The sequence below is a fragment of the Gallinula chloropus genome, assembly GCF_964237585.1.
Source record: "Gallinula chloropus genome assembly, chromosome: 2".
NCBI lineage: Eukaryota > Metazoa > Chordata > Aves > Gruiformes > Rallidae > Gallinula > Gallinula chloropus.
This window is the reverse complement of record NC_140086.1, coordinates 139,437,239-139,461,081: the sequence shown is the minus strand read 5'-3', so window position 1 is coordinate 139,461,081 and position 23,843 is coordinate 139,437,239. Positions and strand designations below refer to the sequence as shown.

Sequence of the window (23,843 nt, the reverse complement as noted above, 5' to 3'; positions counted from 1 at the left end):
TTTAATGTATTTTCTCACATTTCTTGGGTGTGTTTTAATTATGTTGTTGCTCAGAATGCCTTCCAATATGGACCCATGGTTTGCTTGGTGCCATGCATCTATCTACACAGGTAATTGGGAATCTGTACTGAAAATTATGGGGATGCTTTTACCAAAAGTAGGAGGATAGAAATGACTAGCTTACCTCAGCTAGGTCTGTTATAAACATCGCTTAACTTTTGCGTCACCCTGTCACTATCAGCTGTGGCTGTCAACTCTGTGAAGCTGAGACATTCCTTCAGCCCATCTTTTCTGTTCTAGCACCTCTCCTGCTTTATATGTGGGCCAGCTGCTTTTTAAGGAAATATACAGGGCCTACCATCTTTTGCTTAAAGGAAAATTTTTGTCCTTCAAAATGCAAATTTCGTCATTGAACAATGTCCATGAGGTTTAAATAAGCATGTTCTTTGTTGCCGTTTAAAACTAAATTTGTCAAGTTTGCAGTCATCCTGATTTGGGTTCAGTTGTATTCCTGGATGAAGAAAACAAAAATCCTGTGGGTCTGTCGTATGGTTTTCTGTTTCCTCCTGCGTGCTTGCACCTTAAATTCAATTAATATTGTTGATGAGTGCTGCAAGAATAAATGACAATTAAATGACAGTGTGAGAACCAAGACAATGCCCAGAGGCCACAGAGCAAAGGCAGGAGGAGGACAGGAGTTCCTTGGGAGTGGATAGAGCCTGTGGATGCGAAAAGCAATGCTTAAACCATGTTTTCAGATGATGTGACTGCAAAATGGGTGACCAGAAGTGTTGGCACCAAAGTGCTTTGCTGTTGGTGGTACAGCATTGTTAGCAGTTTCTGATTCAATCTTTTTCACCTGATTTAGTCTGGGAAAAAATTTAACCTTCACTTGAATTATCACTGGATTTTCCTGCTGTAGTGTCTGCCAGCTTGCTTCATCCCTTTATTGCTTTTTTTCCCATGTTGGAAGTTAGTTTACAAGTTACTTGAGGGAATTTTGCCATTTTGTAGTTTGCATGCTTAACATATTTTTCAGTTGGGAAAGAAAAAATTAATACCAGTCTTATAATAGGCATGAAAGATCTAGGCAGAATTAAGGCTGTTTCCACTTGAAATGTTCTGGATATTATTCATATGTTTGTTATGCTTAAAAGTATAGTAGTTAATGATTTTGAGCTGTTTATTAGTGTAAGCTATGCTGCAACTGGATTTCCATTCACTTTATTATGAAATCCTTGTTTGTTTCCCATACCCACTCCACATTGTTCTCTTTTCAGTTATAGAAAAGTATGCCTTGTTTTCAATGTGATTGATTTTGTTTACTAAAATATTTGTAAAAATAGGTTATTTGCTAGCTTTCTACTGAGGCTGCCTTTCTGTAACCTCTGAATCGTTCCACAAGAGACAAAGCGATGCCATGTTCATTCCAGAGTTATTTTCCAGCTGTGGGTGAAGAGGCATGTTGAGCCTCACCCACCTCGAAAAAGAAAATTGTCGTGATCCTTTAAAGGCTCCTGTCTTACTCCCTCTTTGAAAAATAGCATGACATATGCCACAAGCCTTTTTTTTCCCCCCTGCCTCCTAAAGTGTATGCTGACAAATCCATCTGCTTTTCATGCAGCGTTTTTTTGCCGGAGGAAATGGCCCACTGAGAAATATAGCAAAAGTGATTTTTTTTAAAAAAACAGCTTTTCTGTAGAATTCCTCATTTGTAAGTAGTGGTTAAAAATTGCTGGTAGGCAACTGGGTTTCATATTAATGCAATTAAATCCTTTCCTAGGATGCCTTTCTGTCTTCTGTGTACAAAAAATTATTCATTGCAGGTAGATATGCTTAAGTGATTTCTTGACGTCCTGATGCATTTTGAAAAGTGAGCAAGAAAGCTCATGCTGACTTCAGCAGGGCACGAGTTTTAGTACTGGTACTCAGTTGTTTAGTCCCTTGTTTTGACAGTGTAGTACTGATATTGTGAGTACACTCTTAACAGCAGAGGATCTTTATTACAGTTGCAAAGTCAATCGCGCAGAAGTAGTCAGAATTAAGTTTTCCTGTGAAAACTTAATTTGGTCCCTCTACTTGTACTGTTCCTTAATTACACAGCAGCACCATGTTCATTCCTGCTGTGTGATCTCTGCCTGTGTCAGATGATGAACGATTAATTTAATTCTGTGTTCTTAATGGGTGGCTCTAGCTTATATGCACCTACTGTGTGTTATTAAAACACAGATGGTTTTGAGATTTTTTTCTAGAATACTCGCTACTCCACTATGACTACTTCAAACATTTGTTCATCTTCTCAGCACCCCACTTGCTGAGAGTCCTTTTAAATGATGATTTTGAGATGACTTTCAACGTACTTTTATAGCATTAGGTGATATCAGTGTAAAGTGTCGCTCAGGATTCTGTAATAATTGTGTATGCTCTGCAGTTCTGGTAAGTGTCAATGACAATCAGAAGTTGAAATTTCCAGAAAATGAGGAACTTAAGTTACTCAAGCTGATAGCATTACTGTGATGGTCAGCCAATGATAGAGTTAAAGGTAAAGACCAAGTTGATTTTCATCTGACTTGATCCTGATGAACTTTTCAGCTTCGCTGATGGATGGGTAAGGTCCTTCCGCTGAAATTGGGCAATAAAGTGGGATTAAGTTCATGCCTGGGCCTGTATAAAAATAAAATTGAAGCAACCGCTTCTTCCATCTGTGAAGAAAAAAAAAAGAAAAAAGAAAGAGCTGGGAACAATTAGTGTGTAAAAGCACACAGGTTGGTTACTGCAGGTTAAGTTAGGCTGTCAACTTTCAGGCTGTCAAAGTATGAGATAAATGCATGATAGATATGAAGCAGCTGTGTACTGAAAGCTCGTCCCCTGGCTATCTCACCATAGTGACTTCAGGAATGTATGTCTTGGAGAAGCCCAATTGGTGTGGCAGAAGCCCCTAACTTGGGCTGCCTTTGCTTTGAGCACTCAGCATGGCATTCATAAAGTTACATCTTGCACCCTCTCCCTTTCCTGCACTGTCTCACTTTTCACTTACTGTGCTTTTCCACCCATGAAGGCTGTTTGGTGATCCTCTGGCTTTTTTCTTCTGCTTACCCAGCTCTCCCAGCTTCCATTGTGAATCTCAGCCCCTCGTGCCACCTCCCCATTTCTGTATGCCTCCTTGCTTTCTCACTGCTGAGAGTCTGACCAAAGAGGCAATTTCAAAAGCTTCAGACTTGAACAAATTTAGAGGATTTTAACGGAGATGGAAGAATGTGTTTTCCTACTTTAAAGGCCTCTGTATTTCCAGATTATGAATCTCTACTCCAAAACATGGGGTTTGGGGGCATGGGTTTTTTTCAAGGGCGAAGTTAGTGTGTTACAGAAGTTGTCAATAAAGCCTGTTTTTTGTGAGATGGGAGGAACTGTTTAGACTGAAAACTTAGTAATCCTAACGTAGGTAGATATTTATATGACAACAGTGTCTGAATTTCAGCAAGATAACAAGACTAGTAATAACCAGTGACACTTTTATTATTAGGTTGTGCTACAAGTCCCAGTCATGCTATTTGCGCATAAAAAAGTAGTAGAAAGTCTCCTGCTTTCAGAGGCTACTTACGTAGTAGACTTGTGTTCTGTACACACTGCCATGGTTTTGGTTTACAGTTTCCTGTGTTTGAATACTGAAATGGGCAGAGAAGGCAAGATATATAACTGGCTGCTGCAAGATATGAGGTACATATTACAGTCTCTTTCCCTGAGAGTCTGGCTGTAATAGGATGATGTCTCATTATTTTTAACCTCGGTCTGCAGAGCATTGGGAACAATACACAATGCATAAGTTTGTATCTAGAACATAACGAGAGAGACACTTGTTTCATATGGCAGCAGTCTTCTGTATATCTGTTAGAATAATATAGTGTAATGCTTTTTTGGATCTTGTTTGTTCCAGTTCAATAGGCAAAGAGGTTTCAGCAGGTTTGTGACTTGCCTTTTGCTTAAGGGACCACAGCTGCAGTGAGAAGAACCTCTGAAGGTGCCTATGTATTGTCAGCCATGCTCTTTCTCTCTATTTCTTCTATACTACATACTGCGCTTTCAAGTAGGACCAGCAAGTGGAAATTTCACAAATAAAAAAAGTACTTGGTTAAAAGTTCAACCCACTCGTGTCAGCCTGAATTTCAGCCTGAGGAGGTGGATGCAGCTAATGTGATCCATGTAGTCCCTCCAGCAAAGCAGCCTACAGATGAAGGGCTAGAAAATCCTTTCTTGCAGGGATGTGAGGCACTGTGTGCTTCCTTATTTTTTTTTTTTTTTGACTTAATGAGAACTAGAATAAGGGCAATTTTTTAAATCTGTAAGAGACTGTCATGAGGTTGGAATTGGCTGTAAAGAAGGGAATTCAGCTAAGCCTACGTAATAGGCCATTGGAATGATTTGATTCTTTTTCTGTTCTTCCTGTAGCTCACAGATTCTTTTGAAATTTGTTAAGAAACTTCCTCCTATAAATCTTTCAAAGCTGAACAGTGACCTATATATGTTTGTTGCATTGTGTCCACTGAGATCAGAGTGGAAGCTGACCAATTCTGTGTATTTATATGTGTGCAGCTCTACTATCAATTACTTGGGATTACAAATAATGATCTCTCTGCAGAATGTATCCTGTGGTGAGAAGATGGGAAGTCTCTGGTCAGTGTGGTCTTACCTAGGATGTATAGTCTTCACTGAATAGATTTTTGTTATATTAGGTTTGTAGGAAAGCAAAGCTATTTGCTCATAGTAAATTATTTCAGATGGGTGAACTGGAAAATAACGAAGTGTAGGTATGGACACTGTGTTTCAGAGAGGAAATTTCTGCACATGTATTACTGCAAAACAAAGCGCTGAATTCCTGTCTCTGTGCTAGAATTGTAAGTAACGTTTTGCATATGCTGAGCCCTGCTGTTTGGGAAGTGGATGAGAAGCATAAGGGACATTGTTCTCCAAGGCCAGATTTTAAAAATTGCTATGTGCAGAGGGAAACATAAGTTGCTGGGAAGGGAAGTGGAACTTCTGTAGTTTTTGCCGGCAGTAAACCACATCTGAGTGTGTTTCTTCATAAGACATGATAAGGGGAAAAAAATGGAATGTTTTCTCACTAGAGGTGCCTTTCCAGGAGATCTCAGAGTGAAGAGACTGAACCCAACTGTTTATGAGAGGAAGCTGGCTCTCTGTCAGAGAGCACCGTTGTGTCTGCAGAGTGTGACAAGCTGCAGAGTTCTACAGATACGTTGTTTGGCTCAGAAGCACAACAAATTGCTTGCTTTCACAAATTTGTGTTACAGACTAGAACATGCGTGCTTTGGAGTCTCAGGAATTAAGCAAGGCAGCAAAGGTGCACAGTTACATTAACAGTATTAGATGGGTGCAAACTGCCATGACGTGCTGTCTTCAAGAGTAAAAACCTTCCAACCGGAGATGTCCTCCTAGAGTGACAGTGAGAAAGGGTGAGCACTGCATGTGAGGAGTAGCATGGGAAATGGTGAGCACTGGTGCATGATAGCCCCAGAGGATGCTTCAACTACTATATACTGAGCAAAGCAGGCATTTTCATAGCTACGCTTTTTAGAAAAATGACAGGAATATCACAGCCTTTGCACATAGTAGGAAATCCAAGGGAGTATCAGCAGCAGTTGTATATTATGGTGAATATGAGCAGTATGAGGTTGAGTTTGTCTGCTACTACTGAGAAAAGTTTCCAGGTCACTGAAATATCAGACAATTTGGAAATTATAGGTGATTCTTCTATCTAGGGCCACAGTGAAGATTGGTGTGGGGTTTTTTTTCACAAAGTGAGAATAAGATGATGGTCAGGAATTGCATGAATTAATTAATTGTAGTAGGATGATCTGAGGACCATAATTAATCATAGAATACCAGGTTGGAAGGGACATCAAGGATCATCTGGTCCAACTCCATGTAGACAAAAACACAGTCTAGACAAGATGACCCAGTACCCTGTTCAGTTTAATCTTAAAAGTGTCCAGTGTTGGGGAATCTACCTGGGAATTATTCCAGAGGCTGATGGTTCTCCTTGTGAAAAACTTTCCTCTTGTATCCACTTGAAAACTCCCCAGAACACTTGCACCTGTTACACCTTGTCTTTTTCATGTGATGCCTTGTAAAAAGGGAGTCCCTGTCATCTTTGTTGCCACCCTTTAACTACTGGAATATGGTGGTGAGTTCTCCCCTAAACCTTCTTTTCTCAAGGCTGGACAAGCCCAGTTCTTTCAGCCTTTCTTCATACGGCAGGCTTCCCAGTCCTTTGATCATCTTTATGGCCCTTCCCTGGACCTTCTCCAGCCTGTCCACATCTTTTCTGTGTAGTGGGGACCAAAACTGAACAAAGTATTCCAGGTGTGGCCTGAGAAGCACTGAGTAGTGGGATAATGACATCTTTATCTCTGTTAGTGATGCCCTTGTTGCGGCAACACAACAACCCATTGGCTTTCTTGACCGAAGAAGCATAGTGTTCACTCATATTGAGCTTATTGCCAACCAGGATCCCTAGGTCCCTTTACACATAACTTCTGTCTAGCCATGAATATCCCAGTTTGTGCTGCATTCCTGGATTATGTTTTCCCAGGTGCAAGACCTTGTCCTTGTTGAACTTCACAGTGTTCTTGTTAGCCTACTCTTTCAGCCTATTCAGGTCTTCCTGTGGGGGTGGCTCTCCCTTCTGAAGTGTCTGTTTCACTCAGTTTGGTATCATCCACAAACTTCATCAGGGTACACTTGATTCCATCATACAGATCACTTATGAAGGTATTAAACAGCATTGGGCCATTATCAGTCCCTGGAGGACCCCACTTTCGACAGGTTGCCAGTTTGAAAAAGTGCTATTTACCACCCCCCTCTGGGTGCAGCTTGTCACCCAGTTCCCCACTCACTGCATGGACCACTTGTCTGCACCATGACACAACATTTTCTCTAGGAGGAGGCTGTGGGTATCCATATCTTAAAGCCGTAGAGAAATACAGGTAGATGGTGTCCACTGCTCGCTCCACATGAACAGAGTACATTTTGTTGTCATAGAAGGCAGTCAGGTTTGTCAAGTGTGATTCGCCCTTGATGGATCCATGTTGGCTTTTCCCACTCAGGTGCTTCATTTAACTTGTGATAACCCCCCTGAGGATTCATTTCATACCTTTTCCAGGAATTGAAGTAAGGCTGATGGGCCTACAGTTTTCTGGATCCTCCTTTTAATATTTTCTTGTAGATTGGGATGACATTAGTCTTCTTCCAGTTGTCTGGGATGTTCCACAGGCTCCATGACTTCTCAAAGATTATGGAGAGCAGCCTTGTAATGACATCAGACAGCTCTTTTTACCTCATGTGGGTATTGTCAGGGCCTGTTGATATGTAAGGGTCAAGCTCCTGTAACAGGTTGTATACCAACTCTTCTTTTACTGACAGTGGGTCTGCGTGGGCATCCGCCTGATTTCTGTTCCCAAGGCCTGGAGCCCAAGGGTGCTGGTGAAGAAGGTGTTGCAAACGTCAGTCTTTTCAGCATTGCTGGTGACTAATTCACCTCTCCTGTTTAACAGGGAGCCAATATTATTCTTCTGGTTGTTATTTACATACCTGAAGAACCCTTTCATGTGGTTTTTGATGTCTCTGGCCAATATCAATTTGAGCTGAGCTTTTGCTTTTCTAACTGCATCTCTGCATGCCCTGGCAATACCCTTGTAATTCTCATCAAGTATTTGTATGCTTTTCCATCTCTGGTATGCTTTTCTTTTGTCGAGCAGGCTCAGAAACTTGTGGTATAGCCAATATTCAAGCTTATATGCTTGGCATGTCTGAAAGTACCATCTTTACTAGTGCTGCTAAGGAAGGTTTTTCTTCCTGCATGCAGCCTAGGAGTTGACAGTAATAGTTACTTTTGTTGATTTTGACAGAGCTGTGAAATGTTACTTTATGGGCATGCTTAAGTAGCCTTTTTAAAAACACTCCAAGTCATCTAGGGGTAAATCAAAGCTGATCTAAAAGTCACAAGGCTTTGTTACTAGAGTGTCATTCTTGAGCTGATGCTGTAAACCCTTCAGGGAGTAAAGCGCTGATTTACTGATGCTACTCAGGTTTTGGGTAAGTGTTGGCTGCAGTCCATCTGGCTTGGCTTGCTTGTGGAGTGAGTGTACTTTAGATCCCAGCTCATCTGGGAATAGCATAAAGCCCCTTGACCAACACAAGTGGTAAGGCGCCTTGCCAGGAGCTCATAACGGACAAGAGCATCCCATTGTTGGAGGTGGTTGTGATGGTTTTTCAAGCAAATACAATGTGTTTCCTTTAGGTGGGCAAATATGGCTTAGTCCTTAATGGAGAAGTAGTGAGTATTGGTACTTTTAGTGTCTCAGGTCATGATCTTATGTACAAGTCACAGAAATTACCATCTTGGATGTCTTTAATTATTGAAAAACATCACTGATTCTTCAGCCCAGTTTTTCACTGCTAGTTTGCTATAAGAATATATGCAAACACAGGTGAGACAATAAGCACCAGCCCATTCAAAACTGGATATAGTATTTGGTCAAAAGTGTTTTAAAAAAGCATTTTAGCATTATTTACTGTTATTCCTCCTCAAAACTCTGGGGAAATGAATTAAAAGTGCTGCCATCTGTTTATCTTACATTTAATACCAAGGAAAAAAAAAGACTGCCAACAGTTTTGAAGCAGTGTTATATAATTTTGTTTTTAAAAATACTTGCTAAGGATACAGTGAGTGCTAGTACCTTGGTCCCACTTTTGTGAGTTATTGCAGTGCATTTTCAACAATATTTCTGTCTTTTTATCTCAAAAGAAAAGACCTTGGTGTGAAATCTGTGGGTGATAATCACTGGATGAAGATGTCATTCTCTGGGAAAATTATTTTGTTCTAGAAGTAACACCAGGCACAGCAGCACCTGACTTCTTGCTGAGCTCCAGTAGCAGCTGCATTGGCAGCTTCAAAGGTGAAGTCAGGCTTGTCTCAGGCTGATGCTGATAGATTTCCTGGACTCTTTCATTCTCTTGGATGCTGATAGATTTCCTGGACTCTTTCATTCTCTTGGATGTGAATTTCTGGGTTTTGTCTTTGAATTAGTGGAGTTCATCCAAAGTTCTATCTCCTTCGAGCAAAAAAGTTGCCCAAAAGAGGAGGTCTGTTGGTCATTTGTTCTGGAAGGGGTTGTTTCTGGAAAATAACACCATCAGTTCATATCTCATTTTGTTTTTAAAGTACTCTCTGGAGGAAGAAACAGCTTTCCTATTTCAGGCAACTTTTTTCCTTTTTTCTATTCCCCCTCCCCTTTTTCTTTAGCAACAAAGCAGTGTTTTCACAAAGCCAGGCCTTCTTTCTGGTAAGAGTCCCACTAGAAGAGCACACGGGGTAATTCTCTTACTTTCACCAGTTATGCTTGGTTTCTCATAATATAAATTGATAGTGGATTGTTTTTATTTCCACAGTGTAAAATTAGTGCAATTAAGATTATTTTGCTCTCTGTGCTATCTTACCGTATTTCACTTGGACTACCAGAGATGGCAGAAATCTCACCCCTCAGGTGACGTTTTGTAGTTCCTGCAATATATGGCAGATATTGGATATTGAGGCTGTGGAAGGGTAGAATTGGATAGAAGAGAACATAAATAAGAGTGGGAGAGGGAACTGAAGCGGAAAGGCAGTATTTGCAAAGACCTCGGGGTAAGCGGCTTTCAGTGTACTGTTTAAGCTTTAATAACCCATACGCAGATTTTAGCAACAAAGTAATGGCCAACTAGAGGAATTAAAGGCCTCGGGTGAGGATCTGAAGAGCAAAAGCTGATGAAGGTTGTAAATACTTCTGCAGTTCAACACAGGCTCTGCTAGGAGGCAGTTTTGATGTTCCCAGTCTCTCTGCACATACGGATGGTCATTTGGCAAAGTTTGAGCTGATAAAAGCTTAGTTACTGCAGGTGAACTCTTCTGGGGGTTCCCCAAGGTTAGATGTTCTTGCTGCTAGTAGAAGGTATCTTTCGGAACTGTTGTTCTGATTATCTGAGTTTTGTATCCATACCTTTTTCAGTAACAACTTTTCATTGTTGTCCTTTTAGAAACCCAAACATTCAAAACTGTCTGAGCTTTAACTCCAAGATATCCAAATTATGACTATCCCATGAAAATTTTGCATGACTTTTCCTTTGAGAAAAAAGCATCTACTTAATTTGTGGAATGCTAAAAGTTACAGGGGATTCACTGATTGAATGTTTCAAAAGTTGTAAGTGCAATAGCTGATTTACAGCTCAGTGGCCATATAGTTGGAGCTCTTCAGCCAGGTTCCAAAATCAGGACCTGTATGCGTAAGATGACATTAGTAACAACACATGGCTTCTCAGCATATATTGCTAAAATATATGTATATGTAATATGGTATGACCATTAAATCTGTATTATAGTGTAGACGAGATCACCTGGAAGTTCACTAGGTAAGTCTTTATTTGTCAGTAGTCTGAAAACATGAGCTAGTGACATGGTAAGAAAATAGCATGGTTTTATTCTCATGACCTAATACAAATGTTTCCATCAAGCCTGGATTATATTTAAGAGAAGGGAGAATTATTGCTTAAAATACTATTCTTAGGATAGATGTTGCACTTTGTTTAGAAAGCAGCTGTGTTGTGCTGGGTAGGAAAGATGTTTTGAAAAGACACGCTTGACTTTTATATGAGACAAAAAATATCTTTGAATGTAGGAGCCAGCTTGCTGTGTGGTTGATTTGATGTGAGTGATTCACTTACAGAAGGCAGCCTATGGAAATCATCTCTAGCCACAGCTCATTTCTGCCTCAAAGTGAAGCTGACTTTGACCAGCAAGGTGGAGAAAATAGTAGCGAATGGGAAGGCATGATTTTCGAACACTGAGTGTGTGCAACTCATGGATATAGAAGATACAAAGTGCAACTCTTGGTTGTCGGGCTATGAAACTCAGATGTCCAAAAAAATCATCCAAGTCACTAAAAAAAAAAGCCAATAAATGTAAGATATTTGTGTCCTTTTTAAGATAACATGTATGTTTTGCTTTTCAGCTTCTCTTTTGAAAGGACTGAAACATGCTAACATTGTGCTGCTTCATGACATCATTCACACCAAGGAGACCTTGACACTTGTGTTTGAATACGTGGTGAGTAAACTAGCTAAAGCTGTGGATATGGTCCAGAGTGTATTTGATGGAGAAGCTCTTTTTACCATCAGTGTTCTATGGATCAGGATGAAGTAACCCTTTACTTTCTTCAGGAGACTGGAGACTGTAAGCTTTATTGTGCAGTGGGCTAAAAGTGGAAGGCTGGGCTAGACCGTATTCAGGGATGGAGAAGTGGCTGCTGGGGTCCTGAAAGACCTTAGAGTTACCGATGTGATCCGGTAACTTTAAAATAGGTGAGGATAAATGTTGGTAAGAAGAACAGGACTGAAATGCTTTAACAGGCTGTTCCTTCATCAAAAGCATGTGAGAAATTTAAATGCCTTTTGTTGTGACTGGCTTGTGCATAGTGTCTTTTTAAAAGCAGGGTCACTAAAAAAGAAGTCTGGCACATGCATTTTTTAATTTTATTTTTTCTTTACTGTGACTAGTTTTTTACCTGTTAATTAAAACTTCAGTTTACATAGTATGCGGTGTAACAATCTAATTGTGTTCAGAGTATTACTTTCCAAAGTCTTGGGCTTGGCCTCCTAATTAATCTTTTCAGTTTTTCTAAGACAAACATATGGCATTTATGTAGAACTACTTCAGCATTTAGCTGTGGAATTATGCAATGTGCTATCATAATTAACCTCCCAGTTTTCACAGATGGGTCCAAGAACATGTAATTTAAAAGAAACAAATGAGATTAGAGAAGGTTAGATTTTCGGTATAGTATCTGTTACTGTGTTGCAGTCTCTAAGGCACTGTATTTATTTAAGTACAGTGATGACTAGTCTTACTCTTAGTATACCCTTGCTTAAGACAGATGGAATTGTTTTGTGTTTCTTGGGAGCGAGCCTTAAGTTTTACATGATAGTGCACACAGCATCTTGTCTGGAGAAGCCATTCGCCATGTCTGTTTACACAGAAATGCTACCGTGTAATAACGTGGGTGTTCAGCCACAGCAGCCTGTGGAGTGGTTGCATGCAGGACATCCTTTCTTTTACCTCAGCTATAAGAACATTAATGAAAATTGAATTGCTTTTCTTAGAACCAGTGATTCTTCTGCTCCTGACTTATGCACTGAAAAGCCTTGATATTTGATCAAGGAAAAGCACAGGAGAAGCCTCGATATTTAATTTTATGTAATGGGCAATGCAGACTTGTTTGCATAACTTTACACGAATACATTTTGCAGTCCTTTTTATCAGCAGCTGTATTTAGCTGCATTCATCGGAAACGGTTGAGAAGTGAGATATATAGAATATGTTTCTCCCTAAAATAGATGGTTTTGCCTATTATACTAATGTCAACTTTCTGGATTTTGCATTCAGTAGCAGTGTTTACAGACTCTGGCTCCCAGCCATGTGTTAGATCATGTGGCTGTCAGTGATGAGCACGGACACAGACTAAGCTTCATGCAGCGACTAGTTCTGGATTTACGTACCTGTTTGTTTTTCAACAGGGTGCTGTTGGGATCAACCCTGTTGGTAGTTGCACTTTTTATTCCCATCATGTTTGGTAGCTGTTGAAACTGGTTTAGGGTCTCATTTAGTAATGGTTTCTAGCAACTGATCCAAATAGTATTTTACTGGGGGGTTGGACCCGATGATCTCTCGAGGTCCCTTCCAACCCCTATAATTCTATGATTCTATGATTTGTCTGGTGGGCAGAGTTTCTCAAGGTGATGTTCATGAAAGAGGGGTAAAGATGCTTTGTTTCCAACTATCCTTAGGGACTGTAACGTAACGACGTCGTAATTTGCTCCTGTGCCTTGAGATTGTTTGAGATTGCCCAACAGGATTGCTTAACAAAAGTCTGTTTTCATTGTAGGTAATGTAAAGTTACAGGCTGATCAAATAGCTAATGCTATCTGATAATACTGCTTGAGAATGCACATGTAACCTGAATTGATTTCTTGTGGGTGTGCATGAGGCAGGTTTTAATTGCATGATTGCAATGATTTTTTGCTGTTCCTTTTGTCAAAGAGTTCTCATTCAGTGCATAACAAGAGTGTGCAGACACAAAAATTACAGTTGCCCATTTTGGATGGTTAACTATAAAGTCTAGCTGTGTAGTTGATGCTACTGAGCTCTGTTTCTGTAATGTCTGGGGATGTTTTGTGTAGGGTTTTTTTAAACACCTGTACATGGTTTACCTCAATAATATGAGTGATTAGTGATTTGTACTGAAATCAGAAAAAATATTCCTGTGATTAAAATTACATGGTGGCATACATTTTTGAATGACTGAGGCCTAACAAACCTATAGGGGTTGAATTTGATTTACTTCATAAAATAATGTCATGGCATTGATACACTTTTGCCATTAACCACTCTTGGCCATTTCAAACATAGTAATAACCCATTTGAGTGAAATGTCATGATTAAATTAGGGATGAACAGTTAGTGATCCAAAAGTTCTCAGAAAATGGAAACTTTGGGTGATGATTTCATTAGGAAATTAATATTGATGAAACGTCTGAGGTTATCAGAGGTGTTTGGTTTCAGTGTTGACCCTGAAAGAGTAGAATGAAAGTTAATTTCATGTAGCACCTTTCATTGCAAAATGCTTTGAAGTAATAAGTTAAAAGCTGAAAGCCAAACAGCCTCTGAAAGGAAACATGGTGGCGATTAAATTCTCTGGGTGCCTCAAATTAGATTTCTTTTTCTTTTAATACGGAAGTTTGTCAGATGAAAACATGACACAGCTTTTTAACCTTAACCTTGGTGGTCCCCAAAGCAAGAAAAGTCAGTCTTTAAAACTGTGATATTAAAGTCAAAGATCAGGAGATTTATTCTCTTTGTAAACACTTTGGTGGTGAATGTGAAGTTGTACATTTCTGTGGGAGAACAGAAGGGGGGACTTACTCCTTTTAAATGAAAGAACTTACTTGAAATTAGTTTAGTATATATAATACCTTGATAGTAGGGCATAATTTCTTTTTATGATTTGATAACTCTTACATCAGCTATGATTAATGCTGGTCATTCAAGTGTACTGAAAAGGGCTCGGTTTTATCATGGGATGACTGAGAGCCGTTGCTCATCACCTGAGGAGCGCTGAGGATGAGCTGCTTAGCATCATCTCAGATCTGAAGGGCTGACATTTTACATATGGTATGTGAAACTATAGTGACCTCCAAAGGAAACAGGTCAGCTCAACTTTACAGTTCAATGGAGTGGTGTGACTGTTCAGGTAAGTTTGTTCCCCTCCTCTCCAGGCTCTTTTAGGTGTTAGTTTATGTGACCTTTGGGGTGTGCCAGCTGTAGTGCATTTGTTTACCAATAAAGTCAACTTTGCCCAAAGAAATGATTAATTTTGCAGGTGAGAATATCTCAGAGATATCGAGATCTGTTTTAAAATTACATCTGTTTTAAAATTACCATTAGCTGCTCCCATTTCTTCCTTTACTTGTTTGTATTTAGAAACACTTAATTGCTAAAAGGCAATCCTAACCAAGGCACACTGCTACAGGCTTGGTAGAGTGATAATGAGTTTTTTAGTATTATGCGTAATTATGTAAGTATATTATTATCAATAAATGAACCAGCATCTTGTCCTATTCCTGGCACATAAAAGTAAGCTTGTATAGCAGTACTCTACATTATGCTTTCAATATTTATGAACTAGATTTGAAACAAGAACGATAAATTTATAATTAGAAGTATGAGTAGTGAGTAATACTCTTTCTGCCTCAACAGTGAAAAAGGTCCAGACTAATCTAATAGTGTAATTTAAGACTAAGCATTTTCAATTACCTTGCCTGTTTTAATTTTGTGTATGTTTTTCCCTCTTAAAAATTGCTTTCCATTAAAGAAGAAAGTTTAATTCTCATTGCTTCATTACAGCAGCTAAAATTGGTTGCTATACCATGAGTTGGCTTAATAAAGTTCATTAGTTCTGTTTTTCTCCTATTTCCTGTAAGAAGAAAAAAATAGGTGTGAATTTCTGATTTCAGTCCTGATTGGAAATTGAGATAGATATATACACTTTACTGGAACTAAAGGTTACAATGCTGAAGTTTCAAAACCTGACATTTTGAGTTTGTCATGGGAAATCCCTTTCTATTGAGAAGAGGCAGTAAGGGAATACTGCTCTGGGGAAAGCTTTGTTTTTCAAGTTTTCAAGTTTTAATGAGCAGATCAGAGACAGGAGCTGCTGCTGTCCAAGTATAGGTTGGAAATGAGAACAAAGTCTGTTTCAGGAGGTGGAGATTCAGAAGGGATTTCAGAAGGAAATTGCTTGTTGCTTTGCCGAGAGGTAAAGATCATGCCAGCCATGGGAATCAGCAGGAAAGAAGGAGTGAAAATTTTGTATTTAAATGTAAATAAAAGTACTCCTGCTAGGCTTAAAAGTTTACCCAGGTCTAGCAGGAGGAGGAAGGCTGATACGCAGTTTGCCTCATCATCCCGACTTTGCAGAATCTCACAATGGTTGTACAGGCTTCATACAGAGGGCACATATAGATGAGGAGATGTCTTAATTAGGTTAATCAAGATTTACAGTCCCACAGATTGGCAGGCTGTATCTGACTGTCTGTACAATTCACCAAGTTTTTTTAGAACCTTGCCAAATATTGGTTAGATTTACAGTGTGCTTTGCAACATTTAATACTGTTTATTCTCCTTTTTTTCTTAAGTATTAATAAATGCATTCAGTGTAAATATTAAAAAACTCCGAAACAACAAGAAAAGAAAAGCATAGAAAAACATGCAGAGTTGAGCTGACAGATGTAACACTGGAAATCACTTGAGAGATTCTATCTACTGACAGATCTCAATTTGTTTGTTTCCTGAAATACAGATAAAAATTTCAAACATTGTTGTAGTCCTTCAAAAACACACGTAGCAAGATGCATCTGACAGTGGTAACACTCTAGTTGATACAGGTAAGGCCGCTTACCTGGTAATGCTCTATTCAATACAGGTAAGGCCTAGAGTGGTAACACTCCAGTCAATACAGGTAGGGCCACCACCCAGTTGGTACATTTATACATGCAAGGAAGAAGTGAATCAACTGCAGACTGAAGGGGAAGAAAACTAATTCAACATCTACGATAACAAGGCTGCTGAGGAAAAGTCAAAGTAGCACAGTTTAGTGTTAAGGAAAAAAATGATGAGGTAGTTACAAACCTTTAAATATATCTTAGAGAAAGACAGTGACCTATTTCCATGTCCAAGGTAAAGAGAATAACAAAGAAATGTTGAAATTGCAGGAGGAAGAGAAAGATTAAACTGTAGGAATGCTTTAGCGGTAGCGATAGTCAAGCACTGAAGAAGCTACTATGGGCTGATGGTTTCTCTAATAGCATCAGTCTTTAAGAACAGTTTAGATAAATAATCAGCAGCATAACAGGTCATTGATAGTAGACATAGGTAAGTTTATTTTCTTTTTGAGATAAAGTCTATGTGTATCTTTCTGCATGTTAATTTTTGTCAATTAAATATAAATACTGGTAGCCTTTGAATGAAGTTAAGATGCTGTTCATTTCCTGTAACAGGAACTGAAGAAAAAAATGTCAGTTTATTTTACTACAATTTTTACAAAAATCACCCTAGTTTTAGTTTTTGGGTGTTGGGGTTTTCATTACTTCTGTTACAGATTTCTGAACAGCTCTACCATCTGGGTTTTGCTCAGGCTCTTTAATAATGGAGGTTGTAACTGCTGTTTAATTCTTCTTAAAAAGAGAAACTGATTTTTTTTGTGATGCAGATCGAAAAACACAAACAAACCACCAACACAAAAACATGCTGTTTGGAGAGTGATAGTTCTGAATTCTAAACATAGATTTTTTGTTTCTTACCGAACTAACAGCTTGCAGCTTTATACTAATTTAATTGTATTGGCAAAAAAAAAAAAAAATACATCAATGACATCTTTAAAAAAACATAAACTTAGGGTGAGTAATTCTGGTAAAATATATATATGTTTGTCGTGGTTTTATCCCGGCTGAGAACCAAGATCCATGCAGCTGCCTGCTCCTTAAAGGAAAAGAGCAGGGGAAGAGGGAAGAGGGAGGTGAGAGACAAAGGAAGGGAAAATGAAGGGGCAAATAACCCCAATACCAATACCAAGAAACTAAAAGGCCCGTGGGTTGGGATAAGGATAGTTTACTAAGACAACAGAAAGATACAATGTAACAATGCTAACAGGACTTTAGAGCAAAAATATATGAAGCTGTTGATACACAATGCAGTTTCTCACCAAACCACACAACTCGGGCGGTGCCACCCAGAGCCATCCCAGAACCTGACCGTCCCCCAAGAACCGCGCGTCCCGGAGCCGCTCTAGGCCTTCCTCCCGTCAGCCCCCCGATATCCTGGGCAGGATGTAACTGGCGTGGAATACTCTCTTTGGACAGTTGGGTCACCTGTCCTGGCTTCGCCCCTCCTTTCTCATGAAGAGCTGAGAAAGTCCTTGACTGTCTGACAGCAACTAAAAACATCAGGGTGTTATCAGCACTACTCCCATTTTAACTCCCAAACACAGCATTCCATCCGCTGCTACAAATGAATTTAACTCCATCCTGACCAAATACAGGACAATGTTACAGTTTTAACCAAGCTTTATTCCTTTGATTCACTATCCTTTCAATATTTTTTACATCATAAAACTACAATCCTATTATACATTTATCTGTAACTATTGATCGCTTCATTCTGACTCCAGGATTTTTATTGTTATTATTTTACCAGAATTGCTCACTGAACCAACACTTGAGAGTTAAAAAGGCCTACTCCTTTTTTCTTATTTTACTACTTGTAAAGAGAAGAAAATCCATGGAAGCATCATTTTTTTTTCCTTTGGTATACCTTGCAGTGTGAACTGTAATATTGTGATTATGTGTGGACAGTTAGGAGGCATGGCAGAAAACAGTCATTCAGATGGTGTGAAGAGAGGTCTACCACAGGATGCCAGTTTGGAGAAAGAATTTGCACTGCTTTTTTCCTGCCCTAAAAATAGTGTAACCCAGCACATCACCATGGTAAAGGCTCACAAGCTGGCTCAGCTTGTGTAGATATGTCTATACCATCCACAACCAGTATTGTGCCAGTTTAAGTGAGGGTACTTGACCTCGTGGAGCTGTGTGTGGATGGTCAGCCTCCCTGCGGTGTGTGTGTGTTCTGTTTTCTTGGTCCTGGAGTGAGCGCTTTTACCAGCAGTTTGTGGTGAATCTGCCATGCTCTTAATGAGAAACTTTTTTGTATCTTCAATGCATTTAATTTTTTATATATATTTGTGTGTAGTGGATATAATGGTCAATGTTGTGGAAAGCTAATGGATTAGGAAATGAAAGGAAAAGTGCACGCACACATCTGTGTGGGCACAGGTATTGCAACTTGCTCAGCTTGCAAAAAATTGTCCCAACTCTGTTGACTTTGGGGACTTTAAGCCCATCACAGTGTACACAAGCTGATGATCTGCTGCTACTTAACAGGAATTCCTACTGATTTTTTGAGATGTCATTATTTTGTTAAAATAATCTCACTAAATTCTGTGTTTACTGTCGCTTTACCCTGATTTACTAAGAAAACAAGACTCATACAATTATTAGGATGGACAGAGAATAAGACAGAGGATAAACTAGCACTTTAGAAAACTGGATTTTGTTGAAGATTGGTTCAGCAATTCTTTCCGCAGCAGTGTGTGTCTTGCTGATCAGTCACAGACCAGGTCATTTCTGTGCAACAAACAGAGACTTTGAATCAATAAATAAAACCATATTTTCTAATAGCAGCAGAAAGCCACACAACTGTGCATTCCCTTTGCTCTCTGGGATTTTCAGGTATGTTTGTATATGTATTATGTACTCCCCAACCACCTTTTCTATGTAGCATTGTTCATGTTTTTGAAGTATATTTATCTTTGTTGACAGTGTGAGAGAAATCCAAGGCACTAGAAACATCTGCTCACAAAATTGTTTTCATTAAAGGTGTCTTGTGGGGTGGTGTGGGTTTTTTTTCTTTCTTGAATCCCTAATATATATCTTTCCCCTGCTGCTCAGCCCAGCTGGTGCTGTTGCCTTCTGCTGCTTTTCTGGAAGTTGCTTAGGCATCACCCAGAGACAGCTCGTAGGGAATTTTTTTGCTAGCATGGCTAACACTGTGTTGTCCCGTAGGGTGAAAAGATTGAATTATGGAAAACCATAGAAATACTTGAAAATGAGAGTCTGTGATTCTTTTGAAAATACTAGCAACATCAAGTTAGTTTAAACCGTGGTGTAGTAATCTTGCAGAGTGCTTAGGTTGGAGGATGCATGCCATTTAAATAGAATTAACTTTTCTTTGTTCTCCTGTCACTTCAACTATTCCTACTGCCTGTGCTTTTATTGGTAAATTATATTATCGGTTTAAGAATTTGTTGGTGACAAAAGGGGAAGTATTTTAGTCACTGGAACTGCTAGGGCATAAATAATGCGTGCTCTCCTTTGAACAGAGAAGAATGGCTCGCAACAGCCTCGCTGCCTCAGTGGAGCAGCACAATCTGTCTGCTGCATGATGGCATTGCCGGCAGCCAAATACTCCCGTTTTTTGTTTTAATGGAAGGGTTCTTTCACATTGCTGGTTTTACATGATGGGAATGTGGTTGGAAATGCTTCCTGTTCCATTCACAAGCCCCGGGCTCTCCGTGCATTTCAGCTTCAAAAATGACAGCTGAAACCAATTAGGCAGAATTATGGGACAGCTAAGTCACATGGAGATTTATCATGACCGAGGAAGAGGAGGGAAAAGGAATGTGTTGCATGGGAAGTAGAAGTGACTAATTTAATTAGAAGAGAATGACAGTCGTGTTATTATTATGGAAAAGGGCTGGCAAAGTAGAGCTCATTTCATGTCACCGGCCGTGCCTTTGAAAGGAGATGTGCTGCCCTTTGTCTGAACACGTTTGTGTTCGGTAGTGGAGTCTCTGATTTCTGAGCAAGATAGTTGAGCAAAATCATTGATATTAAAGAGAAGCACTGAGCGTACCCGAGGACATTCATAGCTTGTGGTTTACTCATCTATTCATAATTAGAATTCCTTCTTCAAGGAGAGAAAGGAGGAGTCTGAACCATCAAAGTTTGTGTCTCTCTTCTTTTTTTTTTTTTTTCTTTTTCCTTTTTTTCCCCCTTCTGTTTACATACTCCCTCTCTTCCAGAGGTATGATGCAGTGCATATAAACCCTGCTTCAGCTGTATAAATACCAGCCTGGATTCTTTTCCCTTCAGCAGATGCTTATACACAGTATGCTCACAAACATAAACATGTATGTGTCTGCTAACAAAAACCAGTCTTGCTGAGTAGAAATGACCTTCACACATTTATACACTGCCAGATGTTTGAAGAAAAACCCCAATTCATTTCTTCACATGAGCCCAGAGACTATATTTCATAAGGTAAATTAAACTTCTTCTGGGATTGCCATGGTAGTTGGTGGTGTAGGGGAGAAGTGAGTGAAAAAAAAAATGTAAAGAGAGCAATCATGCATTTTCCTTTTTCTTTTTCTTTCTTCTTTTTTTTGGTACTTTTTTTTCTTGTTTCTCGATTCAAGCTTGATTTTTGCTTAATCTTTGTTGAGTTTAGACTCTGAACAGTTATGAAGGATACGTAATTTAATCTTTCCCTCATTTTTATGTTCTTGCAGGAGTTGTGATACTTGTCTGCATCACAGAGAGGAAAATATTTGAAATTCATTGAAGTTTGGGTAAAAAATGGACACTGTCTGATGTGCTTCTACATACAGTTTGGAAACAGGAGAATGGTTGAGCTAGCGTAGCTAAGCATGTGTTTTCTATTCCCTGTCCTAGGAGGCATTGTGTGATCTCTAGTCTAGCCAGAACTCATCCCAGAGAGAATGGGAGAATGGGTGGCCTTTGTGCTGTGGGTAGCATTGAGCTGTATTTTGAAAACTGCCCCAGGTTTGGTCAAGTTACAGGATTCAGAAAAATTGTCATTGTACATAAGAATTCTGTATTTGTATATTTGTCGCAGATGGGATAGGTCAGAGGGATGCACTTCACTCTTAAGAGAGAGGCAATAATATGTTTATTGATATAAACAAAAGGGTGTAACAGTGTTTGGTAATAAACGCGACAATGATTAAGATTCGATGGTAAGGTAATTTTGATTAGTTAGTGCATAGAGAACAGGGTCAGATGAATCTATCAGGGAGACCCTCCCGCTGAGTCATGAGGTCCAGAAAGAATCCCCTTGCTTTCTAAACTCCTGCTCAGAGAGGAGCCTAGGTGCGGCTGGATTCACTCTTAGTCCCAGACTTGGTCAACGGTTTATATCTAAAGGATTATATATACAATCAATCCTTTCTATTTCTTAGCTAAGATCACTAATGTTAGTGCACTTATTCCCAACTCACTTACCAAGGATCTGTTGCAGATCTGATGCAGCCAGGATTCTCTCGACCTTGAGGAGTAACCTTGAGAGGTGTCCCTTTCAAGGGGAGGTCCTGCTGTCATCTCAGGAGAGCTCAAAGGGCTCTTGGCCTGCTCACTATTTATGGAGTAAGATGATTGACTCAAAGTCATATTTACATACCACCCGTATATGCCAGTGGACACTGACCAGTGTCTGGTGGGCACATTAACATAGATAACCCTTGGTTATTGTGTTATCCGTCTTCCTGAACTGTGAGACGGATGCAGAAATCACAATCAGCACCAATGGTTATCAACCAATCCATGTAAACAGGATAAACAGGAAAACATGGGGGCAGAGGGGGAAGCATGCCATCACAATATTCTTCCTCCTCTTGGAGACCTGGCCTTAGTCTTTCACTTCAAATGTTGTAGACTGCATCCCTGGAGGAAGTGAAGCTGGTTTTGGGGGAGGCAGTAGTGGGTGGAGAAATCAAATTGATCACTTAAAGCACAACAGATTTTGCACAAAACATTGTGGCAGTGAGGTGGCAAAGTCAAGTTCTTAAAATTAGAGGGACACCAAGATAAAAGTTGCCTATGCAATCTCCTTTTGTTGTCCTTGAGGAAGAGCCTGTTTGCAGCTCTGCAGAGGACTGGGTGTTGAAGGCAGGTGGGGGCTGTCTTTTTTTTGTGGATGCTGGAACTAGGGTGAATTTTGTAGTTCCCGCCTCGTTCAAAGAATTCCTTCAAGACAAGGCAGGTAATAACTGCCGTAGAGAACTGGTTTCCATCCCTGCTATCTTGGGAATCGACATCACCATCGCAAATTGCTGTCATTGCAATTCAAATATGACTGACTTCTGCTATTCAGCATGAGATTCTCGGTCTCCCTTGCAAAAGCATTATACACTCTCAGCTGTAACTGAAGTCAGTCAAAACACAGAAGGCAAAATAGTGACAAATACTCTGAAAAGCCAAAACTGAAGTGCTTTAAATGGAGTTGCCCAAACCAGTGATATTTAAGACTTTTTTCTCTTCAATTCCCTACCTGATGAAAAGGAATAATGCCACCTCTCCCCTGGCTGGCTGTGGCCTTTTTTCATATTTGTGAAGTGTGTAAATAGCGTAACAATAAGCAGAGCAGGAAAGCTTGTGAGATTAATATTTCTGCCTTCAAAGCAGCAAATAAGCCAGAGACTGCAAGCTGTGTGAGAACGGCAAAAAACCCCCAACCATAAAAACAGCATAGCTGTTCTGGAACCAAGGGCCTCCTGTTCTGTTCAGTGAGTATGCCTAATCCTGCGAAGGGGAGAAAGTATGCAATCACATTGTGCATTAAAAAACTGATCATAATGTGCGTTTATTGGGCAAACAAATAAAAGGTTGGATAAACCCCAATAATTCTGGACTTTTCTATCTTTTGAGTTCTTTCTTATGGAAACTTAATTTATATTGTTTTTGTGTAGCTGTTATGAGTGAAAGAGTGCTGATCGATGATTGGTTCATAAAGATGTGGGTAAACTGGTGGAGTGTTAAGAGTAGGAATTAATGGGATTTCAAACTCAAGCTAAAATATCATATATTCTGTCAGCGTGGGATTATTGGTGGTGGTTTACGTGTGTTGGGGATTAACAATATGGCTGATAGAGTTGTTAAAGCTGTCTTGAAGTGGAATTGGCCTAGCCAGGTCCACATGGGATCAGGATGTGTGTGACAATTGTAATAGCTTGGAAGCCTCTGTACTGTATCTCCAGCAGATCTTGCTTCCCTGTGAGATGTCCTCACCCTCTGAGACAATGGAGAAAAGACGGAGAGAGGTGCATGGGCTGGTTTGTCTCTTGCCTTCTTCCCTTCTTTCAGCATCATTTTATGTTACTGCAAATATGTGATTATATCTTGAATTTTCCAGTAGGGTATGTATTTTATTAGATCGAGGTGGTAACAGCAGTAGACTCAAGTGTCAGAGTATGGCATGCTGTATCTGCAGCAAGTTCCACTTGGGAAAGCATGTTGCCTTCTACCTCGAAATACAGCGTGAAGTAAATCTCTCTGTTCATCTGTATGGTAACAATTTCATGGAATGCTCTTAGAAAACTGATAGTTTGCTGTTTTCTTCATTTTTAATGCTTTCTTGAATTTTGCATTCATGTTGTCATCCTCAGTGACAGCTGAGCACTCAACCACTGGAGCAGACACATGCCCGCCAAAAGGGAAAACAGGTTTAGAAATAGCTGTCCCAGCAGCACTGTCAGCTTTCCTGGCTATACGAATATTCACTTCAGTGTGCACTGAGTCCCTACCTTGGGAAAAGAAGAGCAGCTGATGCTGCC

The 23,843-nt window shown here is 39.7% G+C and overlaps 1 protein-coding gene across 2 annotated transcripts in view; it reads left to right on the top strand.

Annotated features, from left to right (window-relative positions):
- The window catches only part of CDK14 (cyclin dependent kinase 14), a gene marked incomplete at both ends in the record, with an annotated part of 247,792 nt that overhangs the window by 118,323 nt on the left and 105,626 nt on the right, over nucleotides 1-23,843 (top strand). For both annotated transcript variants that reach the window (XM_084260301.1, XM_084260302.1), the window contains one exon: nucleotides 11,061-11,155. In XM_084260301.1, coding sequence (XP_084116427.1) covers nucleotides 11,061-11,155 — 95 coding nt within the window. The remainder of the gene's footprint in view (nucleotides 1-11,060; nucleotides 11,156-23,843) is intronic.